The sequence below is a fragment of the Pseudopodoces humilis genome, chromosome 6 (genome assembly GCF_049639895.1).
Source record: "Pseudopodoces humilis isolate 2021_Gansu_Grassland_sample_001 chromosome 6, ASM4963989v1, whole genome shotgun sequence".
NCBI classification, from domain to species: Eukaryota; Metazoa; Chordata; class Aves; order Passeriformes; family Paridae; genus Pseudopodoces; species Pseudopodoces humilis.
In genome coordinates, this window is record NC_142205.1 from 31,206,889 (window position 1) to 31,226,276 (window position 19,388).

At 38.8% G+C, this 19,388-nt stretch overlaps 1 protein-coding gene across 3 annotated transcripts; it reads right to left on the reverse strand.

The window, feature by feature from the left end:
- Window positions 1-7,353: 7,353 nt before the first annotated feature.
- TLR3 (toll like receptor 3) lies at window positions 7,354-19,012 on the reverse strand. Of its 3 annotated transcripts, XM_014263168.2 has the most exons (6): window positions 18,925-19,012; window positions 18,372-18,535; window positions 15,825-16,273; window positions 14,412-14,603; window positions 10,964-12,789; window positions 7,354-10,197 (listed from the first exon to the last, which is right to left on the reverse strand). In XM_014263168.2, exons 3-6 carry the CDS (start codon window positions 16,266-16,268, stop codon window positions 9,969-9,971), a joined length of 2,691 nt encoding a protein of 896 aa, XP_014118643.1. In that variant the 5' UTR covers window positions 16,269-16,273; window positions 18,372-18,535; window positions 18,925-19,012; the 3' UTR covers window positions 7,354-9,968. The 3 variants fall into 3 exon arrangements, with proteins under 3 accessions (XP_014118643.1, XP_005518062.1, XP_087912785.1); XM_005518005.3 differs by lacking the exon at window positions 18,372-18,535 and having other exon boundaries at window positions 18,925-19,005; XM_088056659.1 differs by lacking the exons at window positions 18,372-18,535; window positions 18,925-19,012 and having other exon boundaries at window positions 15,825-16,310.
- Window positions 19,013-19,388: the final 376 nt, after the last annotated feature.

Genomic DNA, 19,388 nt, shown 5'->3' on the forward strand with positions numbered 1-19,388 from the left:
TTTGGATCTGATAGGAGGCATTTACTGCTTCAGGATCAAGTGTCTGAACAGGCAGGGACAGAGTAGCACCCTAACAAAACACTTGGAAGTGATCCACAAGACTTTCCCTGTGTATTCTTTTTATGTAAACTTGGAAACCCAGTACATATCTTTTAAAAACAGACTTCTTTCAGCAGCATAACATCATAGAGATTAGAATATGCTTTCCCTTCTGATCATTGATCTCTGAAGAAAATTGCACATATAATGAATCACTGAGAACAGATGCAGAACTTCATCTTCTCAGAATTTAAAAAAACAACAAACAAAAATAATCTGAAATGTTGTGTGGCGACAGTTCTATAGCACAGAGTGAAGAAATGCAGCTGTGGGGAGGCCTTAGTCTGCATATGCTCAAGCATACTAAATACTTTTCTCCTTCCTCTGTAACCACAAACACCCCTGCCTTGAGATGTCAAGATGTGCCACCATATTGCTAAAATATGATGTAGCCAAACAGATTTGAGGATCTGAAAGCTTTCCTCTATTCTTGCTATAGTGTGACTTCCATGGTGGTGTACTGGACAAAAGGCACTACTGAAAAACAAAGTAATGACCCTTTATTTTTCCCGCAAACACAACTCCTTTCGTAAAAACCAGAGTGAGAGAGAGAGGGAGATATAAAATATAAGTGAAAACCAAGCAATTGCACAATACCACTGCTCACCACCTGTGTGGAATATCCCTTTGGCCAGTTCATGCCAGCTATCCTGGCTATTCTCCCTCACAGCTTCTTGTGCACTTCCTCACTGGCAGAGCCTGGGACACAGAAAAGTCCTTGACTTGGGGTAAGCAGTGCTTGGCAACAACCAAACATTGGTGTGTTATCAACATCATTCTCATACTGAATTAAAAATACAGCATCTACTCAGGAGACAGAAATTATCAGGTAAGGATGTAAAAACTATCACGTGCTAACTTGTGAACGTAATGAGCACAGGTTTTCAAGTGAAGGACTCAAAACAGCACAGAAATCCCCACACTTGTTATCCGTACAGTGTACATACATGCACAAGCACACATTCACACAACATGAAAACTTTCCCAACCACACTGTAGCAACAGTGAGAAAAGACTGACTGCTTCAGTCCCAAGTATTTTGTGAGACAAGAAATCTATAATTCCTTGACCATTTGACAAAACTGACAAGAATGATCTCATCACTGAAAAGACCACAAGTTTTCACCAAACTACTGCAGTATCCAAGAATCGTCTTCCTTACCAAAAATATTGATGAAGAAAAAAAAATGCCCATTATGGGCCCAAACCTTAACTAAAGGTATGACCCCCCCCATGAACAATGTACACTGAACTCTACATTAACAAACAATTAAAATGAAATAGTCCCCTAACTCACTCTAAAATTAATATCTAAATTAATATCTAATCTCTAATCAAATCTAAATCTAATTAATATCTAAAATAAAATCCCACTAACTCCTCTACAATTTTAGAGCAGTTCACAACAGTTAAGAATAACAACATAGACTGAGGGCCCTTCCTCTTCTTTTCATGGTTGACTTAATAATCCTATTTTCTGATCCACTGGATCAGAAATAAAATGCCTGGATGTAAACACATCATATTAGTTTCCAACAAACACCACAAGTCCTCTGCATCTAAAAACAATTAAAGGACTTAGAGGTAAAATGAGATTCTTTGGTTTTAGAAGCTTTGTGGTTGCTTTTTTTTTCTTTTTCTTTTCTTTTTTTTTTTTTTTTTAACATTTATTGTCTAATTGATTAGCTTGCACTGTGTCTAGCTCTTGGAGTCCCAGCATAGGAAGGATATCTCTTAGAGCAACCCCAGAGGAAGGCCATGAAGATTATCAGAGAGCTGGAACACTTCTATGAGGACAGGCTGAGATTGCAGGGATTGTTCAGCCTGGAGAAGAAAAGGGGAGACCTTAGAGAAGGCTTCTATTACCTAAAGGGGCCTGCAGGACAGCTGGAGAGTGACTTTTTACAAAGAGTAGGTAGTGGCAGAAAGGCTTTAAACTGAAAGATGGCAGGTTTAGATTAGATACTGAGAAGAAATTCTTTACTGTGAGAGTGGTGAGGCACTGGAACAGGTTGCCCAGAGAAGCTGTGGATGCTCCATCCCTGGGAGTGTTCAAGACCAGGTTGGATAGAGCTTTGAGCAATCTGGTCTAGCAGAAGGTATCCCTACCCATGGCAGGGGGATTGGAACTACATGATCTTTAACGTCCCTTGCAACCCAAACCATTGTTGGAAGTCCATAACATTTTCCGGATACTGAGGTTTATATACAACATTACTAAATATTTGTAATTATTTTTAGTTGCATCCATCTAGAGAGTGTAAATGAAAGTGTAGTACCATGTGGTATTAAAAGTTACTTCTGAGCACTTGTACACTTAACTGCAATGAAAAAGTAGACCACCACAAACCACCACATTACTATATTTACACTTTTAGATCAGTAGAATAAGAGAAGTGACCAGCTTAGTAACACTACAGTGCCCTACCTAGGTTAGTATGTGTTACAGTGTGAAAGAGAACTATTGTTGTTAATGAGTAAAACAGGAGACAGGGAACCAGTTTCCACCCTCTTCTGCAAGCTCATCAGCTTACTTATATCCCCATTTTCAAAGTTAATAATTTTGAAGCCCAAAGTTTGAGCCTTGAGAAATAAAAGTTGACAAAAGATCATGGTATTTGTACACACAGATAAAGCTACACTTCTAATATCAAGTTCACAAACATTTTTTCCCATGTGTCAGAACCATTCTGATAATAGGGAGCAGTAAAATCAGTTTCTACAAAATATTACCCACCCCTAAACAATGTAACTTAAGCTTTTCCCAGTTTATCTTTAGACTAGGTAGGGGTTGTCATCTCACATACCTATTGCAACATTCAAAGACAGAAATAATAAAGTTTCTTTAAAAAGGAATCTATGTATCTTGGTACATTAACATATTGTTGTAAATGTAGCATAAGGCATCTTCTTATCCTCTCAAGGATAAGAAGTCATGTTTTTTTATAGCTGAATATATTTTCTTTCAAATAAGAGTAAAAACTGTGAATTCTTTTCTCCATTATGAAAAAAAAAACAAAAAACATTTATTCATCATAAATCCTCCTTCAATTTGGTTAAAACAACATGAAGTTGCTATGTAAATAAATAGTGAATGTAAAATCTCACAAAGTACTGCCATAGTTTAGCCCTATGCACTATTAGGACAAGTTGCTGGTAGTTGTGGAAATCAGAAAATTTAATATATCTGGGAATGGTAGACAGAAATCAGTGACAGATTTTCAGTACTTTTCACTCTCCATGTACTGTCATTGCTATCAACTTGTCCATACTTGAGAAAAAAATACAAAGACATAAAATGGATCCTTTATTAACCAATTATTCATAGAGTGCTATTAATGAAAATACACTGGTCATTGATGTCTTCCAAATCATTTTAAACAGCAATAAAACTTGTCATGAAGGAACTTTATTTAGGGAAGCAAAAGCTTCCTGTGTATAACTATCAATAATATATTATCATATTCTGTAACTCACAAATTCTAATCTCAACGCTAAGCAAGGAACACTAAGGTTTTCAATATTTAATTACGATGCATCTTCTAAAAGCTTAAGTGAAACCATCTAATTAAAAAAATGCTAATGTGGAGGTATAAACTTTCCTTGTCAAAGTGATGTATCTTATTCCTTCTTCTACCTCTTTCTGGTTTGGTTTTGGTTTTTTTGAAGACAGACAATACCTTAACAGTATAATCTTTACTGCTATGAATAAAATATTTGAAATGCCACTATGCATACAAAAGTATAAGTCAGGGGATAATTAGGTGATGTCAATTAGAAGTGGTTAAATAGCAAGCCAAAATGAGTATTTTGCTGGACACAGTTTTAAAAAAATAGAGTTTATTCTTCATCCTAATATAATCAGTTTAAGAGTGGATTCCATTCTTTAATGATTTTAATTATAAAAGTCATAGACATTTTACTAGGCTTTATTTTTTGTACTGAAAAAATCAGCAGCTAGGGGGAAATTACAGGGACATAACACTGATTTGTTCTGGCATTGTTTATATAAAGCACAAAACATCTTATAAACAGAACTCTTGTTACTACACATAAAACCAGATTAACCTCTCTATTTACAAAAGGCTACTATTTTACACAAATACAGTAAAAGTTTAAGCCTGAAAGAGCTTACAATATATTTGGAAACAAAATTAAAAGCTCTAGATTGGAATAGGGGGAAATAAAAGAAGTACACAAGGGAGGATTTGTGCTCTTACTTTAAATATTATGCTACATGGAAACCAAACTTAAAGCAGACGTTCCAAAATCCATCTGAAAATTTAAGCGTTCTAAGAGATTTCTGTCCTAAAAAGTTAAAAACTTAAATATACATTCATTCCTATCAACACCTAACAAAATATTACTATTCTGATTGCCAGTAATAAAGACGAGCACAGTTTAGTACTACAGAAGCAGCAATTACAGATGTTCATAAAATACATACACTGTAAAAAAAATTCCCTTTTTTTGTAATACTAAGAAAAATTCCACCTATACAGTAACACAACTGTACAACTGTTTTAAATAGGCTATGAAAACATTTCAGTATACTTTTGCTGGAGCAAAACATCACCAAATGGAAGCACACCTATTTAGCAGACTTCTTTTATCTGCAGAAAACCCTAAACGTTTCATGGTGAGACTTGAAAATTAAACACAGAAGCATCCAAACCAAGTATCACACCTGTTACTGGCACTTCCGAATCCGCTAGGCAGTGACTGAAATGTCTCGCTTTCATGGGAAGTAGCAGCTCGAGGACATAACTTTATACCACTCACACACCTACGTGAGGAACCTTTACGATACCAACCCAAGCTCACCATCCCCTGCGCGCCCCCTGCACCTCGGCTTCTCTCCCTGCGCATCCCGAGGTGGGCACGGGACAGTTCTCCTCCGGCAGTGCGGGGCCGGGCTCTGACTCCCGTCCCCTTCCAGGCGGATCCCCGAGGGTTTTCCAGCTCTTGGTTCCTTACGGCGCCGCACACACGCCGCTCGCCGTGCGAGCCATCGCTCCTGCCCGTGAAGGTGCGCTTCACCGCCTCTGGCGTACTGCCGGGGGAAGGAAAACCCTGCCCACGGAGAGATGTTCGGTACCTCTCAGGACACCCAGAGGCAGAAAAAGACAGGTGGAAGGAAGCCACAGGAGTGCGGGGCACACACCTCCCCCGTACCCCAAGGTTTGCGGGGCGCTCACTCACGCGGGGTGCCGCGGGATGCCGGCCGCCTGGTCGCCCTCGGCCTCCGCCTCCTCCCCGATGTCGGGCGGGGTGATGACCAGCAGCCCCTCTGCCTCCGCCCGCGCCCCGGGCTCCTTGTCGGTGGCGCCGGGGGCCGGGCGCGGGCTGGGGCCCGGCGGGGCGCGGCGCAGCCTGGAGAGGAGGGCCCCCGCCCACAGAGCCGCCACCTTCATGGCAGCGCGGGGCGCGAGCCCCTCCCGGCGCCGCAAGCCCTGTGGAGGGGCGGCGGCCTGCGGCGGGAACTGCCCGCTGCCTGCGGCCCGGCAGGCGTTGCTAGGCGAAACAAAGCCCGGCGGGCACCACCGCCCCGGGCGGGGAGCTCCGCGCCGGCGGAAGGCCCGAGGGCAGCCCCGACCAGGCTGCGCGCCTGCGGGGCCCCGGGCAGCAACCGGCTGCGGCCGGCGAGCCGCGCAAACAAAGCCTGCGATTTCCCCTCCAGTTAGAACCCCATCTAATATTAAGGGGCAAAACCGAAGCCCACCTGCCAGGGCAGCAGGGCCTTCTTCACACATGTGTGCATAGGAATGGCTTGACAGAAGTGGAGAGTGACCCAACCCAGCACATCTTTTTCACCAGGCCAGGCAGACGCAGAAAGGAGCTGTGTGGAAGCCAACAACCCACGTGTGTTTAAAAACGCTCCCAAGCATCCTAGGCAGCTTGGAGAGCGGTAGGGAGTGTCAGTGGCACGAGTCAGACAGCTGGGGGTACACGAGTGGGGAATAATTAACTTTGCCCTAGCTTTCCAGCACTGGGTTGTCTGCCTGTGTGAAGAGAAATGTAACCACACCAGCAGCAGTTTGGGAACACTGTAATGCTTGGTATTATGGACGAGGCAAACATGGTGCCAGCTCAGAACACCACAAGTCAAGTGTCTCTTGGAGTGCCCAAAAGAACAGCACAGGCCGAAAGTTAGACCAGTTGCTTTATATGTATGAGACCCAGGATCACACATCAAGCAACTAGTTGTACTATTGATTTTAAGTTGGCTGCTGGTGGTCCACAACAACCAAGGGTACAAAGTGAGGAATTTTATCCCTACCTTGTCTTCTTAGTACATCAAGGAGTACAGTGAACTGGCAGATAGAGTGCACAGAACACCAAGTAGAGGACTGATATTTGAAACTGGGATATTCCTGGCCTTTTTCTTAAAAAATTGAATAAATGTGTTCTGACAAAACCTCATGGAATAGATGGACATAAATCTAAAAGCAGCACAATCTGGATTTATTCCTACCGTGGTAAAAAGCCCTGACTGAGCCACAGTGAAGGTAGTGTAATTGAGCTAATTTGTGGGTAGTATATTTATCTCAGCTCTATGTATGAACATTACTGTCTGAAACTTGCTCATTACTCCCTGAGTGCTGGTTCTGGCCAGGACAGGGTTAATGTTTGCAGTAGCAAGGAGGGGCATGGCTAGGACCCTGAGGTTATTCTTTATCACCTCACATCGAGCACAAGGGGCAGGGGTCCTTTCTGGTCCTGTTCCATGTGGTAAGAACTCATATGTGAATCGACCATCTCTCTTGTACACTCTTTTATTAAATTAATATTGTTCATGTTACTGTTTGGTTTTTGTTTCATTGTTTTTTCAAGTAAATTGTTCTTACCTCAACCCGTGATCTTTACCTTTTGTGCCTCCAGTTCTGCTCTCCAGCCTGCTGGGGGAGGGAGGAGTGAGCACATGATTTAGAACACTGAACTGGGGAATACTATTCCTAAACCATAACACCTTGTCATTCAAGATCTGCAGAAACAGTCAGGTTCCACTCGAAATCTCCAGACTTGAGCATTCTGCCTCACTCAAGTCCTTTACATATTTTGCTTTCAATACAAATGGCTCCTCTTTAGTCCTACATAATATTTTTGATATTACAAGTTTGGAACTACTTTTGATTTATTTGTTGTTCAACCCATCAGCAATTCAGTATAATTTAATCTGACGCTGCCCACTGCAAAGAGACTGCCCAGCTCAGACATAGACTATAAATCCCAAAAGCACTTACAACTCTTAGCCATAGTAAACACATTTATTTACTCTCAATAAAATTGTCAAACAAATCTACAGGAGCAGAGCATAAGTAGGTAACTTTCAGAAAAACAGGGAAAATTTATAGGAAAATTTTAGGTCTGGTATAAATGATGATTACCACTGGCCCTGTGATTATTACTTTTGTGTCTTTTTTTATACATTAGTCTTATTCTCATTGTGAACCTTTATAATGTCTTTTGCTGTGGTAAATTATTTTAAACTGAATCTAGGTACTAAAATAACTGTTTAGAGTATATTCATCATATGTTTATAATTCAAAGGGATTTTTCACCAATCACCAAGTACTTCTTGTTTGTATCGCTAGCTGTATTACAAAATTAAGCTTTCATAACATTTTTTTTGCTGTTCTGAAACCAATTTTGGGGGCTTTTGTAGTAACTAGAAAAAGCTTTAGGAATTTAGACATGCTGTCATTTGTCAGGCTCTAAGGGTCAGAAAAGACCATTTGATCATCTAGTCTGACCTCTTGTATCACATTTCACTGCAGCATTTCTCCATGCATTCTCTTCATCTTTATGTCATTTTTAATACCCATGTGAACTACTAGCATTTTCTAAACAATTTATAACAATTTATATTGATGTGGAAAGAGAAATTCTGCTGCTATGTGTCATTGCAGATTTAGGATAGGAGCCCTGTCACATGTTAGTCTTTAAATAAGACAAGGAACAATTGTCATGGTGCATACCTGGCACACCATAATTACCAACTTGCCTCCTCAACTTTCATGGCCTAAGCATGAAGAAAGAATTTGTCACTTCGCCTGAATAGTTCAGAAAGATGAGATGAAAGCATCACAATGGGGATAATCCTATTACTGTAATTAGGGAATCATCATCTATCACTTTAGCTGTAAGCAAAGCCTGTTTAGTTTTCACTCAGGACTTCCCAAGCAAGTAAAGACACCCCTTCACTATTTCAGTGTAAGAAAAACCTTATTTCACTAATTATTTGTCTTGTTTAGGTTTTTATCATCATGGGACATAGGAAACCTATTAAAACCCAATGTTTTTCATCTATACATATACCAAATAATGAGAAAAGCTGTTTAAAATGTTAAGTATAGAACTGTTTTCTAATACAGCAAAAGAGCATTCTTGTAGCAATACTGGTATTGAAGTAGATGAGGGAAATGCTAGGGGGAAAATCAGTTTAAAAATATTCCTGAGCTATTGAAGGATCACAGACCTACTAAAAGCTGACAAAGTTTTTAAAAGTCCTTGAAGCAGCAATTAAATATTAACAAAAATATACAAACAACTGCCTTGTGTCTAATTTACAACAACTTGTGCTCAGACTCACCACAGCATTTTAGTCAGTGTTAAACATTACTAACACACTTGCAAAGCACATTTTGCTCTCTCTCCAGATCAAGCAGCTAGCCCATATGTTTGAGCTTTAATAACCTGGCAGTTGCCATCTAGCCCACGTTTCCATAAAATATGTTCAGGAAAAAGGTCAAATTAGAGTAATATGCAAGAAACTAAACTATAGAATTCTATCTGATTTCTTTACAATTTTTCTTTTAGCTATCAAAGGCAAAACTGTATAAAAGGAAACAAAAAAATTGAAATTAATCTAGTTTTGAATTTTTTTCCCACTCTACCTCTAACTGTAGTCACAATAATGTTCCTGATAGTATTTAAAACTATTTGTTTTTGTTGTTTTTTCACCAGTAACAAAATTTATGGTAATGAAATTGCAGTAGCACAACTTTCTCCACAAAGTCATCTTCTGGTTATATTATAAACATATCTGTGCCTTTATTAATTTTATACAGGTGCAGCAGCTGTGCTGTGGCCAAGCTTCACATCGATTTCAAGTTCTGTGTACAGGTCCACATACAGTTCTGTGTGCATTCTAAGAATCAAGGTGACATCTCTCAGTATTAATGTCTCTCAGTATTAATGCCAGCTCTCTGAATGTCACCAGAGAAGAGCAAAACAACTTTTTCCTGATACCAAATCTATTAAATCATTTGACTCATCGGCCTGAAAGCCACTTTTTGATAGCAACCAGTATTAGTCCCTCCAGAAGGCGTAATCATAAAGGTTTTAAAACTCACTTTGAAACTGATGTATTTCTTTGAATTACAGAAGTAATTTTCTGTGTTACTGTGTTTCTCAAGGAAAACTTTCCAGTCTGAGCACTGAATCCCCCATGTTTCAAAAGCAAGAAGTAGTGTCCACTCTTCTTTGTCTACCTTCAACAAAGGATTTTCTGTTTCATCATTAATGCATTTTCTTTTGGATATCCCCTTAGAGAGTCTGTCTTTCTACCCTACATCATTTCCTACAACATCAGTGATTCTCACTGCTTTTCAGAACTCCTACCACATTTTTAATACACTGATTGAAATGACTATCCACTATGATCCCTTTTAACATCACTTCAGTGCAGCTGAATTAAAATATCAGCAAAAATACGAATATAAACAGATAAATTTAAATTACAGTGACTCTTACATAAATTTACAGGATGACAAACTTTTTCAGACCTTCATGAAGGCTTGCTAGTTTTCCAGTGGTAGAAAATACACATTAAAATGACCCTGTCATTCAAATCCATAGTTCAAAAATCAGCACATTTTACTTTTAGATTTAAGTGCCGTCACTAATTGCTGATGAAATGCACTGACTCGTTCTCTCTGGGCTGGCCAGTTCAAGATGCAGCGAGATCTGAACATTCCTCTTCTTAGGTGAAGTGCATGATACAACTTGTAATCTTGGATATCATCAAGAAAGATCAGTATGATGGAGTCCCGACTTTGTTCAACAGCTTGCTGAAGAGCATGATACACCTTGAAACTGAAGCAAAAATAAGACAAAAATCAATGTTTTCTTTTATGTGAAAGAAAAAGGAAAGACAAACAGTTCTTCACAGGGGGCTTAATGTCTATTTTGTGATATACAATAGTTATTACTTTTCTTAAATTAGTTGCCTCTAACAAATAAAAAGTATATTAATGCTCTAAAAATACAACCTAAGTGCACTGCCTTGATATAGCTTTGTTTAGCACTATCCCTTTCTTTATGAGACCACTATATAAGAGTGGTGAAAAGACTAATTTAAAGGCAAACAAAAATCGTCTTTCAATGCTAGTGGTCTCACTCATTGTTGCTCTTCTTCAAATGTGTAATTTTAAGGGAAGCAATCTGCAAAGGTGACAGCCTGACTTTTGGTAAAAAACTCGAACCAAACAAAACTAAATAAAAGACTCTCCCCCCAAAAAAATCCTGAAAACAAAAAGAAACCAACCAACCAAAAAAACTCCCCAAAAACAACAAAACCAAAAACCCAAACAAACAAATCACAAAAAAAATACAAGAAAATGCCTAAAACATTGACTTAGATATTCAAATGTACACTACCATATGTGTGAAACAATTAACTTTATTAACTTAGGAATTAAACTGAAGTTACAGTATATTAGGTAAATATATTGAAGTAGATTTTGCATGGGTATTTTCCATTAGATGCTATATTTTTATTAAATTACAATAAAAATATTCTTGTTAAAATATCTCTTAAGAAATTTTTCCCCTTACAGATAAAATTTTATATCCTACTCACTTTTTACACCAGGGATCCTGTAAGAGGTGTTCAGTCACAACAAAAATAGTCTTCCTGCTCATTTTTATGCTGTTGATTGTGGCTTCAAATTCAGATACACCTGCTTCAAAGTCCCGTTCTTCTAAGCAAAACTTAATTTCAAAGTGGTTATTTTTTTCCAGAGACATGAAATTTTTAGACACCCAGTTCTTGTCCTCTCTTGCATGAATAACGTAGGCATCGTAATCATACCGTTCCTGTTGTCTCTCAAATTCTTTAAAACCAAGCATTCGATTGACTAAAATATTCCAGTAGAAAGCTATCCTCCACCCTTCAAAATGGATGGTAAGGACGATAAAAATGAGTAATGTCACAATAGTGGTAGAGACCACAAAAAGAAGTTTAAATGGTGCACTGTCTTTGCAAGCTGAGCTATCAAAATACAAAACCAGACTACCGTGATATTTAGGTGGGGTGTTGCAAATGTACTGGGACCTCAGTCCAGGTACATCTGCTTGGGTCTCATTAAGCCAATCAGCAAACCAAGCAATGCTTTCACAGGTACAGTCAAAGGGATTGGAATCCATCTCTAGTTTTCTCAAGCTCCTGAAAGGTGGGCCAAATACTTTTTCTTCAACTGAGGTTATCAGATTTTTCTGAAGGTTCAATGAATTCAGAGAGGCTTGGTCATCAAACAGAGTTGCTGGAAACAAATTCAAATTATTCGATCCTAAATCCAAGAGTTTTAATTGAAACAGACCCTTGAAAACCTGAACTGGAATTTCATCAAACCCATTTGATTTTAAATTAAGAATTCGCAAATTGGGAAGACCTTTTAAAAAAAGAACAGGGCCACCCGGATTTGCATGTTTCCAAAGCCGGGCTAAATTATTGTGTTGCAAATCCAGGATGTCAAGTTTGTCAAGTCCATCAAACAAGTCTTCTTTTATGTTTGCTATGTTGTTATTGCTGATGTCCAGGACAGTCAGGTTTCGTAAAGGATGAAAAGGTGAGGGAGAAAGTGCCAGATTACTGCAGCCTACCTTCCTCAGCATCAGTTTTCTAAGACTTGGAACAAAAATGAATGATTCACTTTGCAAAGTCAAGTTTTTATTATAGGAAAGATAAATGTCTTGTAAGTTATTGAGACCTTTAAACTCATGACCTGTAAGCTGTTGACTAATTTCATTGAGACCAAGATGAAGAATTTTCAGGTGTCCCAGGGAAGAAAATGCCCCACTTTCTATTGTAGAGATTCTGGTTTTTGTGAGGTTGAGAACCTGTAAGCTAGAATTAGCAAGTGATGAAAATGTTTTATTAGTTATTCTTTGTAAGTTTATGTTGCAGTTGCAGAGGCTCAGATATTTCAGGTTGTTCAGACCTGTGAACATATTAGCAGTAATTCCTGGAAAATTGTTATAATCCATTATAAGGTACTCCAGGTGGTATAGCCAATGAAAAGAAAAATCTTCAATTTTCCCAGTAAGTGAGTTTATGAGATTCAAATATTTGAGGCTGGATAATCCATAAAATAAACGTGAAGATATATTAATTTTATTAAGCTTCAGGTTTAAGTACTGTAAACTTGAAAGCCACTGAAATGAGTCATTTTCTATGACAGAGAGAGAATTTTGGGAAAGGTTTAAAATTGTAAGATTTGTTCCTTGCAGTCCCTGGAAAGTTGACTTGCCAATGTAGGAAAGTTTCACATGGCTCAATGAGAGGTTTTGAATTGCTGTGTTTGATAATTCTGTACAAAGTTTATTTGTGCGATTTTCACCAAGTTCAACATTGTTCAGTATGAGGCCAAACAGATTTCCAATTGTATGGAAACATCCCGTATGAAACTGAAAGGACAAGAAAAAAAAAGTCTTGACCTAAACAAAGAGATTATGTAGAAAGTTAACCAATAAAACAAAAACTTTTAAAGGTTTTCAAATGAGATTTTCAAGCAGAATAGAACTCCTACATCCAGATTACTTCACATCCAAATTCAGACAAACACTTTTTTGAGTTTAGACCTCTTGTGACAGTGGTTTTATCATTTATAACATGATTATCATAAATATGAGTAATATTATTTTAGAAGAAGATAGAAAGGTGATTATTGAGATGCAAGTTTGTATCCAACAACCAAAACTCTTTTTCTAGAAGTATAATAAAATTTTTTATATCTTTCTTCAGCTTTATGCTATTGGTATCTGCTAGGCATACTAATTTACTAGTTATTAGGTTTGCAGGCAGACAAGAAGAAACCCAGTTTCTCTGTGTAAGGAGAAGCTACTATGAAATCTAATACTACACACTTGCTTACACAATATGGATCACAAGCTTTTATCATAGCGCTGGCCCCTCATCTTGATTAAGATATCCACTGAGGGATTAAATATTCAATTTGTCAGAATGATTCAAATGCATAAGGCTGCTTTTTAAATAGAAGTACTGTAAAGCCAGAGCGGCTGAAAGTGGCACAAAGTAACAGTGCCCAAGAAAGGAGTAGCACTATTTATTCATCCACACCCTGTACCCTTGTGCCGGAATAACCCTACATGCAGTCACACAGTGGACCAGGTAGGGAACCAGTGTGACTTCAAGCTAACCAAGCCAAAACACCTGGAGAGTTTCCCCGGGGATCCAGGTCATAAAAAGTGGTATCAGAAAGAGGGAGGGATGAAGCAGCCAAGCAAAAGAGGATGGTGGGTTTCACTCTTAGCATTGATAAAAACTTATACCACCTTAAAATTCTTGTAGATTCAATGTATATATATATTTAGAGATCAGTCAACTGGGAAACAAAGCAAAAGAAACAAACAAAAAACAAGCAAACCAAGGAAATTCAGTGCATATTCAGTATTTGTATGCTGAGGATCAACCAGTTTAGAATTGCCACACTTACCATCACTCTTCAAAGAATCATGACACTGAGAAACAGGTCAGAGAGCACAGTGAGGTAGATGGAGGACAAAGCGCCCATGTGAGTTTATTTTTTAAAGGAGCATATGTTTCTGAAATTATTATTTCTCTGGGGTTCCCATTGAAATAATAGCCACAAGTGAACACTCTTTGATTAACTGGGAAGCGAAACCTAGATTGTATAACCAGACTTGCATAGTACCACACTTCTTACCCACTTAGAAAGTGTGTCAGCCCTTCATCTTCAGCACATCAAAACAAGTTCTGCACCGAAAATACCTGGTAAAGATTCTTAGAGCATCCCAAATTAGGTCTTGATTGATCTCTGATCTACATGGAACAAGCTGTGAAACCAGCCTGTGCTGATTTCAGTGGCAAAACAATAACGCTGTAAATCACTGCTGGAGGTCAGGAATGATGCTGCATAAAATAGAATGGGTTTTGGACCTCAGCAGATCAAAATTGTAATGTACATGCCATAAACCCATAAAGGATAAATCAGGATGGTTCCATTTTACACTTACACCTGTTGAATTTCTGTTGAAATGCTTCCTACCTCTTTTAGTGGATTTGATGACAAATCAAGACTATTCAATGAGGTGTTTCTAAGAAAATTGAAGTCTTCTTTTTTCAACTCAGTGATTTGGTTGCTACCCAACATGAGCTCATGGAGTTTCTCCAACTGTTGCTCCAATCCTAAATTGGCTGACTTCAAGGAATTATGGGATAGGTCCAAAATATTCAAGTTCTGGAGAGAAGTTGCAAGAAAAAAATTATAAAATTATTAATTTTTTAAATTTTATGTAATACACAAAAAATTAGAAATATTTAATTAGAGTATAATTCATTAGAAATTAGTTGAAATACTACACTTTAAATTAATTTGTAATAGAGAAATGGCAGCTTTCAAGCTCCTGCTGGAAGAAGTATTCTGCATCTTTCACACCAATAACTTTCATGGTATTAATAGTATTAACCTGATAAAATATCTACTACAAACCAAAGTAGATAAAGTTCCTTAATTCACTGAAGGCCCTCCTATCTCAGATTAAGTGTTATATGCAAAAGCCTACAACTATTGCAGTATTAAACATTGCATTCCATGCTTTTTCAGCGTGGTCCAGCCCCATAATGGAATGACAAAGGTGAAGTTCCCAGCATGGAAGCTGGCCGTACTTACTTGTATTTTGTTGTGTCAGCAGTCCTACAGTGCAAGTACAGTACCCTTTATGTAACTGAACTGGAATACTGAGTTTAGCAGAAAAGTTCAGACCTACTCAAAACCACATGCACACTCAGAACACTGACAATTAGTAGCCACACATTTTATTTACTTTTTTTGTCCTTAGGTTCTTCTTTTTACATAACTCCCGCCTGGTGCAAAGACAGTGAAATAATCCTTTCCTGCTTTCTGTGGTGGTGTCCCAATCTCTGCTACAGGCAAGAATATTTAACCACCTGTAAACTACCAGGGAAAGCAAAGGTACAATAAAAGCATTTTCACTCTTTCTCAGTTCTTAAAGTCCTGAGAGACACTACATTCAGCCTAAGCACCGGCCTTCCTGGTTTGAATATTTAAACCTGGACCTCGAGACTTTAGGCTACCAGCTATCCAGGCAGCTCAGTGTGGAAGTTATTCCCATCGAGTGGAGTAACTCACTGTTATTCTCATCACCTGCTGCTGCTGTTCACTCAGCACATATCCCACATGGAGAGATGCTTCAAAGGGATGCAATCACAGAAAGAAGAATGGAGAGCATTAACTCACAAACATGACTGAGACTCCAATGTGCTATAAAAGAAGAAGCCACAAGGCCTCTTCTTCAGCAAAAATTTAATTTTTCAGTGAAAGGCTGATTATATGTTGGGTATTTTGAGATACCAATGCAGCAGTTCTGTACACACACTGGAAAATACAGTGAATTCCCCATTTATAATTTACATGAAAAGATGCATTTCTAACTCTTACCTCCAGGGTATTAAAAGGATCATTTTTTATACTTAGTCTGTTGTATCCTAGATTGAGCTCGGTCAGGTTGGTGCAGGAAGCAAAGACTCTGTCAGGGAACTTGTGCAATTCATTATGTTCTAACTTCAGAGTCTGCAAGAGGGGCACATTTCGGCACAATTCTGGTTGCAGTTTAGAGATGCTGTTGTAGCCTGCATTCAAGTAAACCAGCTGGCTGTACTTGGTCAGATTTGCAGGACCTAGCTGTCTTAGCTGATTATGAGAAATGTCTAAACTCGTTATATTGTTTGGAAGATCAGAGGGAATTTGAGTCAGCTTTAGGTGACTGCAGTCAGCCATTTCATTTTGGATATGACATTGCTTTCCAGCTGATGCCCACGGCCAGAAGACAAACATCAGTCTGACGTATAAGCTGCTCCACCAAAGAAGAGCGTTTTGCATCATTCTATCTGCAAAGGCAAATTGAACACTGCAAATTACAATCATTTTGACAGGACTTGCATCTTCAACTGAAGGCTAAGCAAGCAAGGATTAAAAAACATGTGAGCAAACAGTCGGTGTTGTTAACTCATGAATTTTTTTCTGCATTTATTTCTGCAGAACAGCTATGTCTAATAATCTATCTAAATAAAGACTTTTATTTAAAAGTAGTAATATTATCTTACATAAAAATAAGTATGTTCAGAAAGGTACCAACTTTTATCTATTATTGATGAAAATTTCCAATCACTTTCTCTTTTCTGATTAATTTTGCATTGCTTCAACATTCATAAAATACATTACATATGACAAATTGTACATAAGCCTCTCTATGTTAGTAATTGATCACTGAGCTTAATTACATGTAAAATATTTATAGTTATATGCAGCAAAAATTCATAATATACCACTTCTTTCTTTTACAGTTTTTCCCAGTTTTTATTATACAAGTCAATCACACAGAATTCTGTCATTTCATCTTATAAAGAAAGAAGGAACACCAGGCTATAGAAACATAAATGAGAAAGTAAGAACACACAAAATACGTCAATACCAACCTAATCAGAGAAAAAAACAGAGAAAAGCCAAGGTATAGAGGAGACACTGCCCATGGATTCATTGTATTTTTCCAAATACTTTCAGGAGAACTCACACATTTAATAATTTATATACTCCACCCCATAACTTTTGGTCATTTAGATTAGGATATCAACACTGAAACTAATTTTCAATGATTCTATCTGTTTTGTCATTAAGTTTCTAATGAATCTTGGGCTTTTTCATATTTTGTTCATTTTCCATTTAGTATCCATTAGATTTAAATTCACCTGGTGATCTTGTAATGAAACTTTACTGCACAAGGAAGAAAATTATTTCCATATAAATTCTGACCAGAACAGAGCTGTAAGAGCTCAGAAGGGTTTGACTAGCCTTCTGAGTCATAGAGCCTGTCTAATTAAATGGCATTTATTCTAATCAAAAGAAGAGTCCTCTGTATCTTCCAGATTATTCTCTACAGAATTAATCTTTAGTAGAGGGAGAACATACTTCATGAGTGCTTGCCAGAACGTTTTTTTCATGCTTTAGCAGAGGACAGTAAGCTTAGGTTTCTGTCTTCAATTTTCTTTTTTAAAAAAATAGAAAGCTTACACTTTCAACCCTGATGCTTAAAGTGTCTCCACAGTCTTGATACACACATATCTGTATGGCCTTCTGCCAACAAACTTGGAACCTACCTACCAACCTCAACTTACCAATTAGTTCAGTCTCAGCAGGATGGGCTCCCAGGCAGAGAAGGTTATTATTGTCCCAGTGCATAACAGGCTGTACATGGGAATAAACCTGCCTAGACTTAACAGGAAGCTAGAAAAGCTCATCAAAAGGCTAACTCATGGGAAGTATAAGCTTTCTTACTTCTACAACTCTCATTTTCCTAGGAACCTAGGAACCTGTGTTTAATTAACATGATCGAGCTTTGAACATATTAGAGTATTGTGTTTAGCAAACAATATGAAACAAGAACTGAGAACAGAAATTAAACTAGCACATTTGTATCCAAAAAAAAAAAAAAATTCTTCATAATTGATGTTTCCTAAAGAGAAAAATTTCCACTATCATAACAAAACACTTTAAGGAATTGACACTGCAACCTGCAGCCAAGCAGGAGCCTAGCAGGTCAGATCCCAGCAGAGTTTGACTCCATAGCTGACCTGACTTTTCAGAGGTCATGCATTAGGACTGCTCCAGTGACAGAAAGTCACACTGTAGTGGCCAGAGGGGAACCTCGTGGCTGCATTTTTGGGAGCAATCTGGCCAGCTGAGACATTTGTATAATCCAGTGGGACTGGGGATATAAGCAAGGGATAGAGGGACATATAAAACATTGTAAAGGCTCACACACAAAGGTCTACAAAAGGTGGTTTAAAATAAACCTTAATGAAAAAACAATTCCCTGCTGGATGATATGTGTCAGGGTGGTCCTGCAGACAGTCTGGCCTGCCACAGCTGCCGCCAAACACAGCACCTGTGTCCATGTAGCTGAGGAAAATAAAGGACCACTTGTCCTACCTCTTTCCTCTGCACCTCGACTGCTGGAAACACGAAGGAAAACAGAAGGGAAGCTTATCTGTGGCAGAAGCTTGCATCCTGGTCTGCATCATTCTCAGGGGTTGTTTTAGGGTAATCAGACAGCCGCTGGGTTCTGCAGCAATTGTTGCCAGCTCATCTTTAAGCTTGAAAGGCAGAAGAAATGTATTGCACAATCACAAAACAGGTTCTTCAGGTGACTTCCAGGAAGGCACAATGGGCTGCCTTTTCCTGGTTTTTTCATTGCAAGAAATCCGGAATCAGCTTTAGGTGTTTAAGCTTTGTCTGAGGGTCCAGTGAAGAAAGCACATACCCGTTATCAAACTTCAGAGACAGCGTTTCAGATGGGCAAAAGGAAGAAATACAGTTTTAACAGTATGAGCAAGAACTTTAAAAACTGGCACTGACTTGGCTAGCTTGCAAGTTAAGAGAAATCCAGGATCAAGGAAATCACCCAAACTCCTGAGCAGCACTTTGCCTTTGCACCTCGATATTCACATTTATTACTATGAAGTGAAGAATTTTACCGACTCACCTCTGCGCGCTTTATCCACTTCTGTCTGGAAGCATCCCACCTCTGCGCTAGTTTCGCAGCACACGAGAAGCGTGAGGAAACACTCTGCTCAGATGCAGAAGTGAAAGCGAAAGCGTGGCCGGGCGCGGCGAGGGAAGCGGCGGGATGAGCGTCCCCCGAGCAGCGGCAGCCGCGGCTCCCCGGTCGGCACCGAGCCCTCCTGAGGTAAGGCTTTCAGAGGTGCTGAGGGTGGAGGTAGCTCCTAACCTCACAGCTGGGATGCTGCTTGTGGTTGCTGACCACAAGTAAACCGACAGAAACACACAGATGTGTCACAAATCAGCAGCAGCAGCAGCAGCAGCACACGATCCTATTAAAAACTCAGCTGCGATTTATTCCTGGCTATTTCCAGTGTCTCTGAAAAAGCTCGGGGGCGTATCCTAAAAACTGATATCCTGACCGACAGATTACTAACATAGGAATAT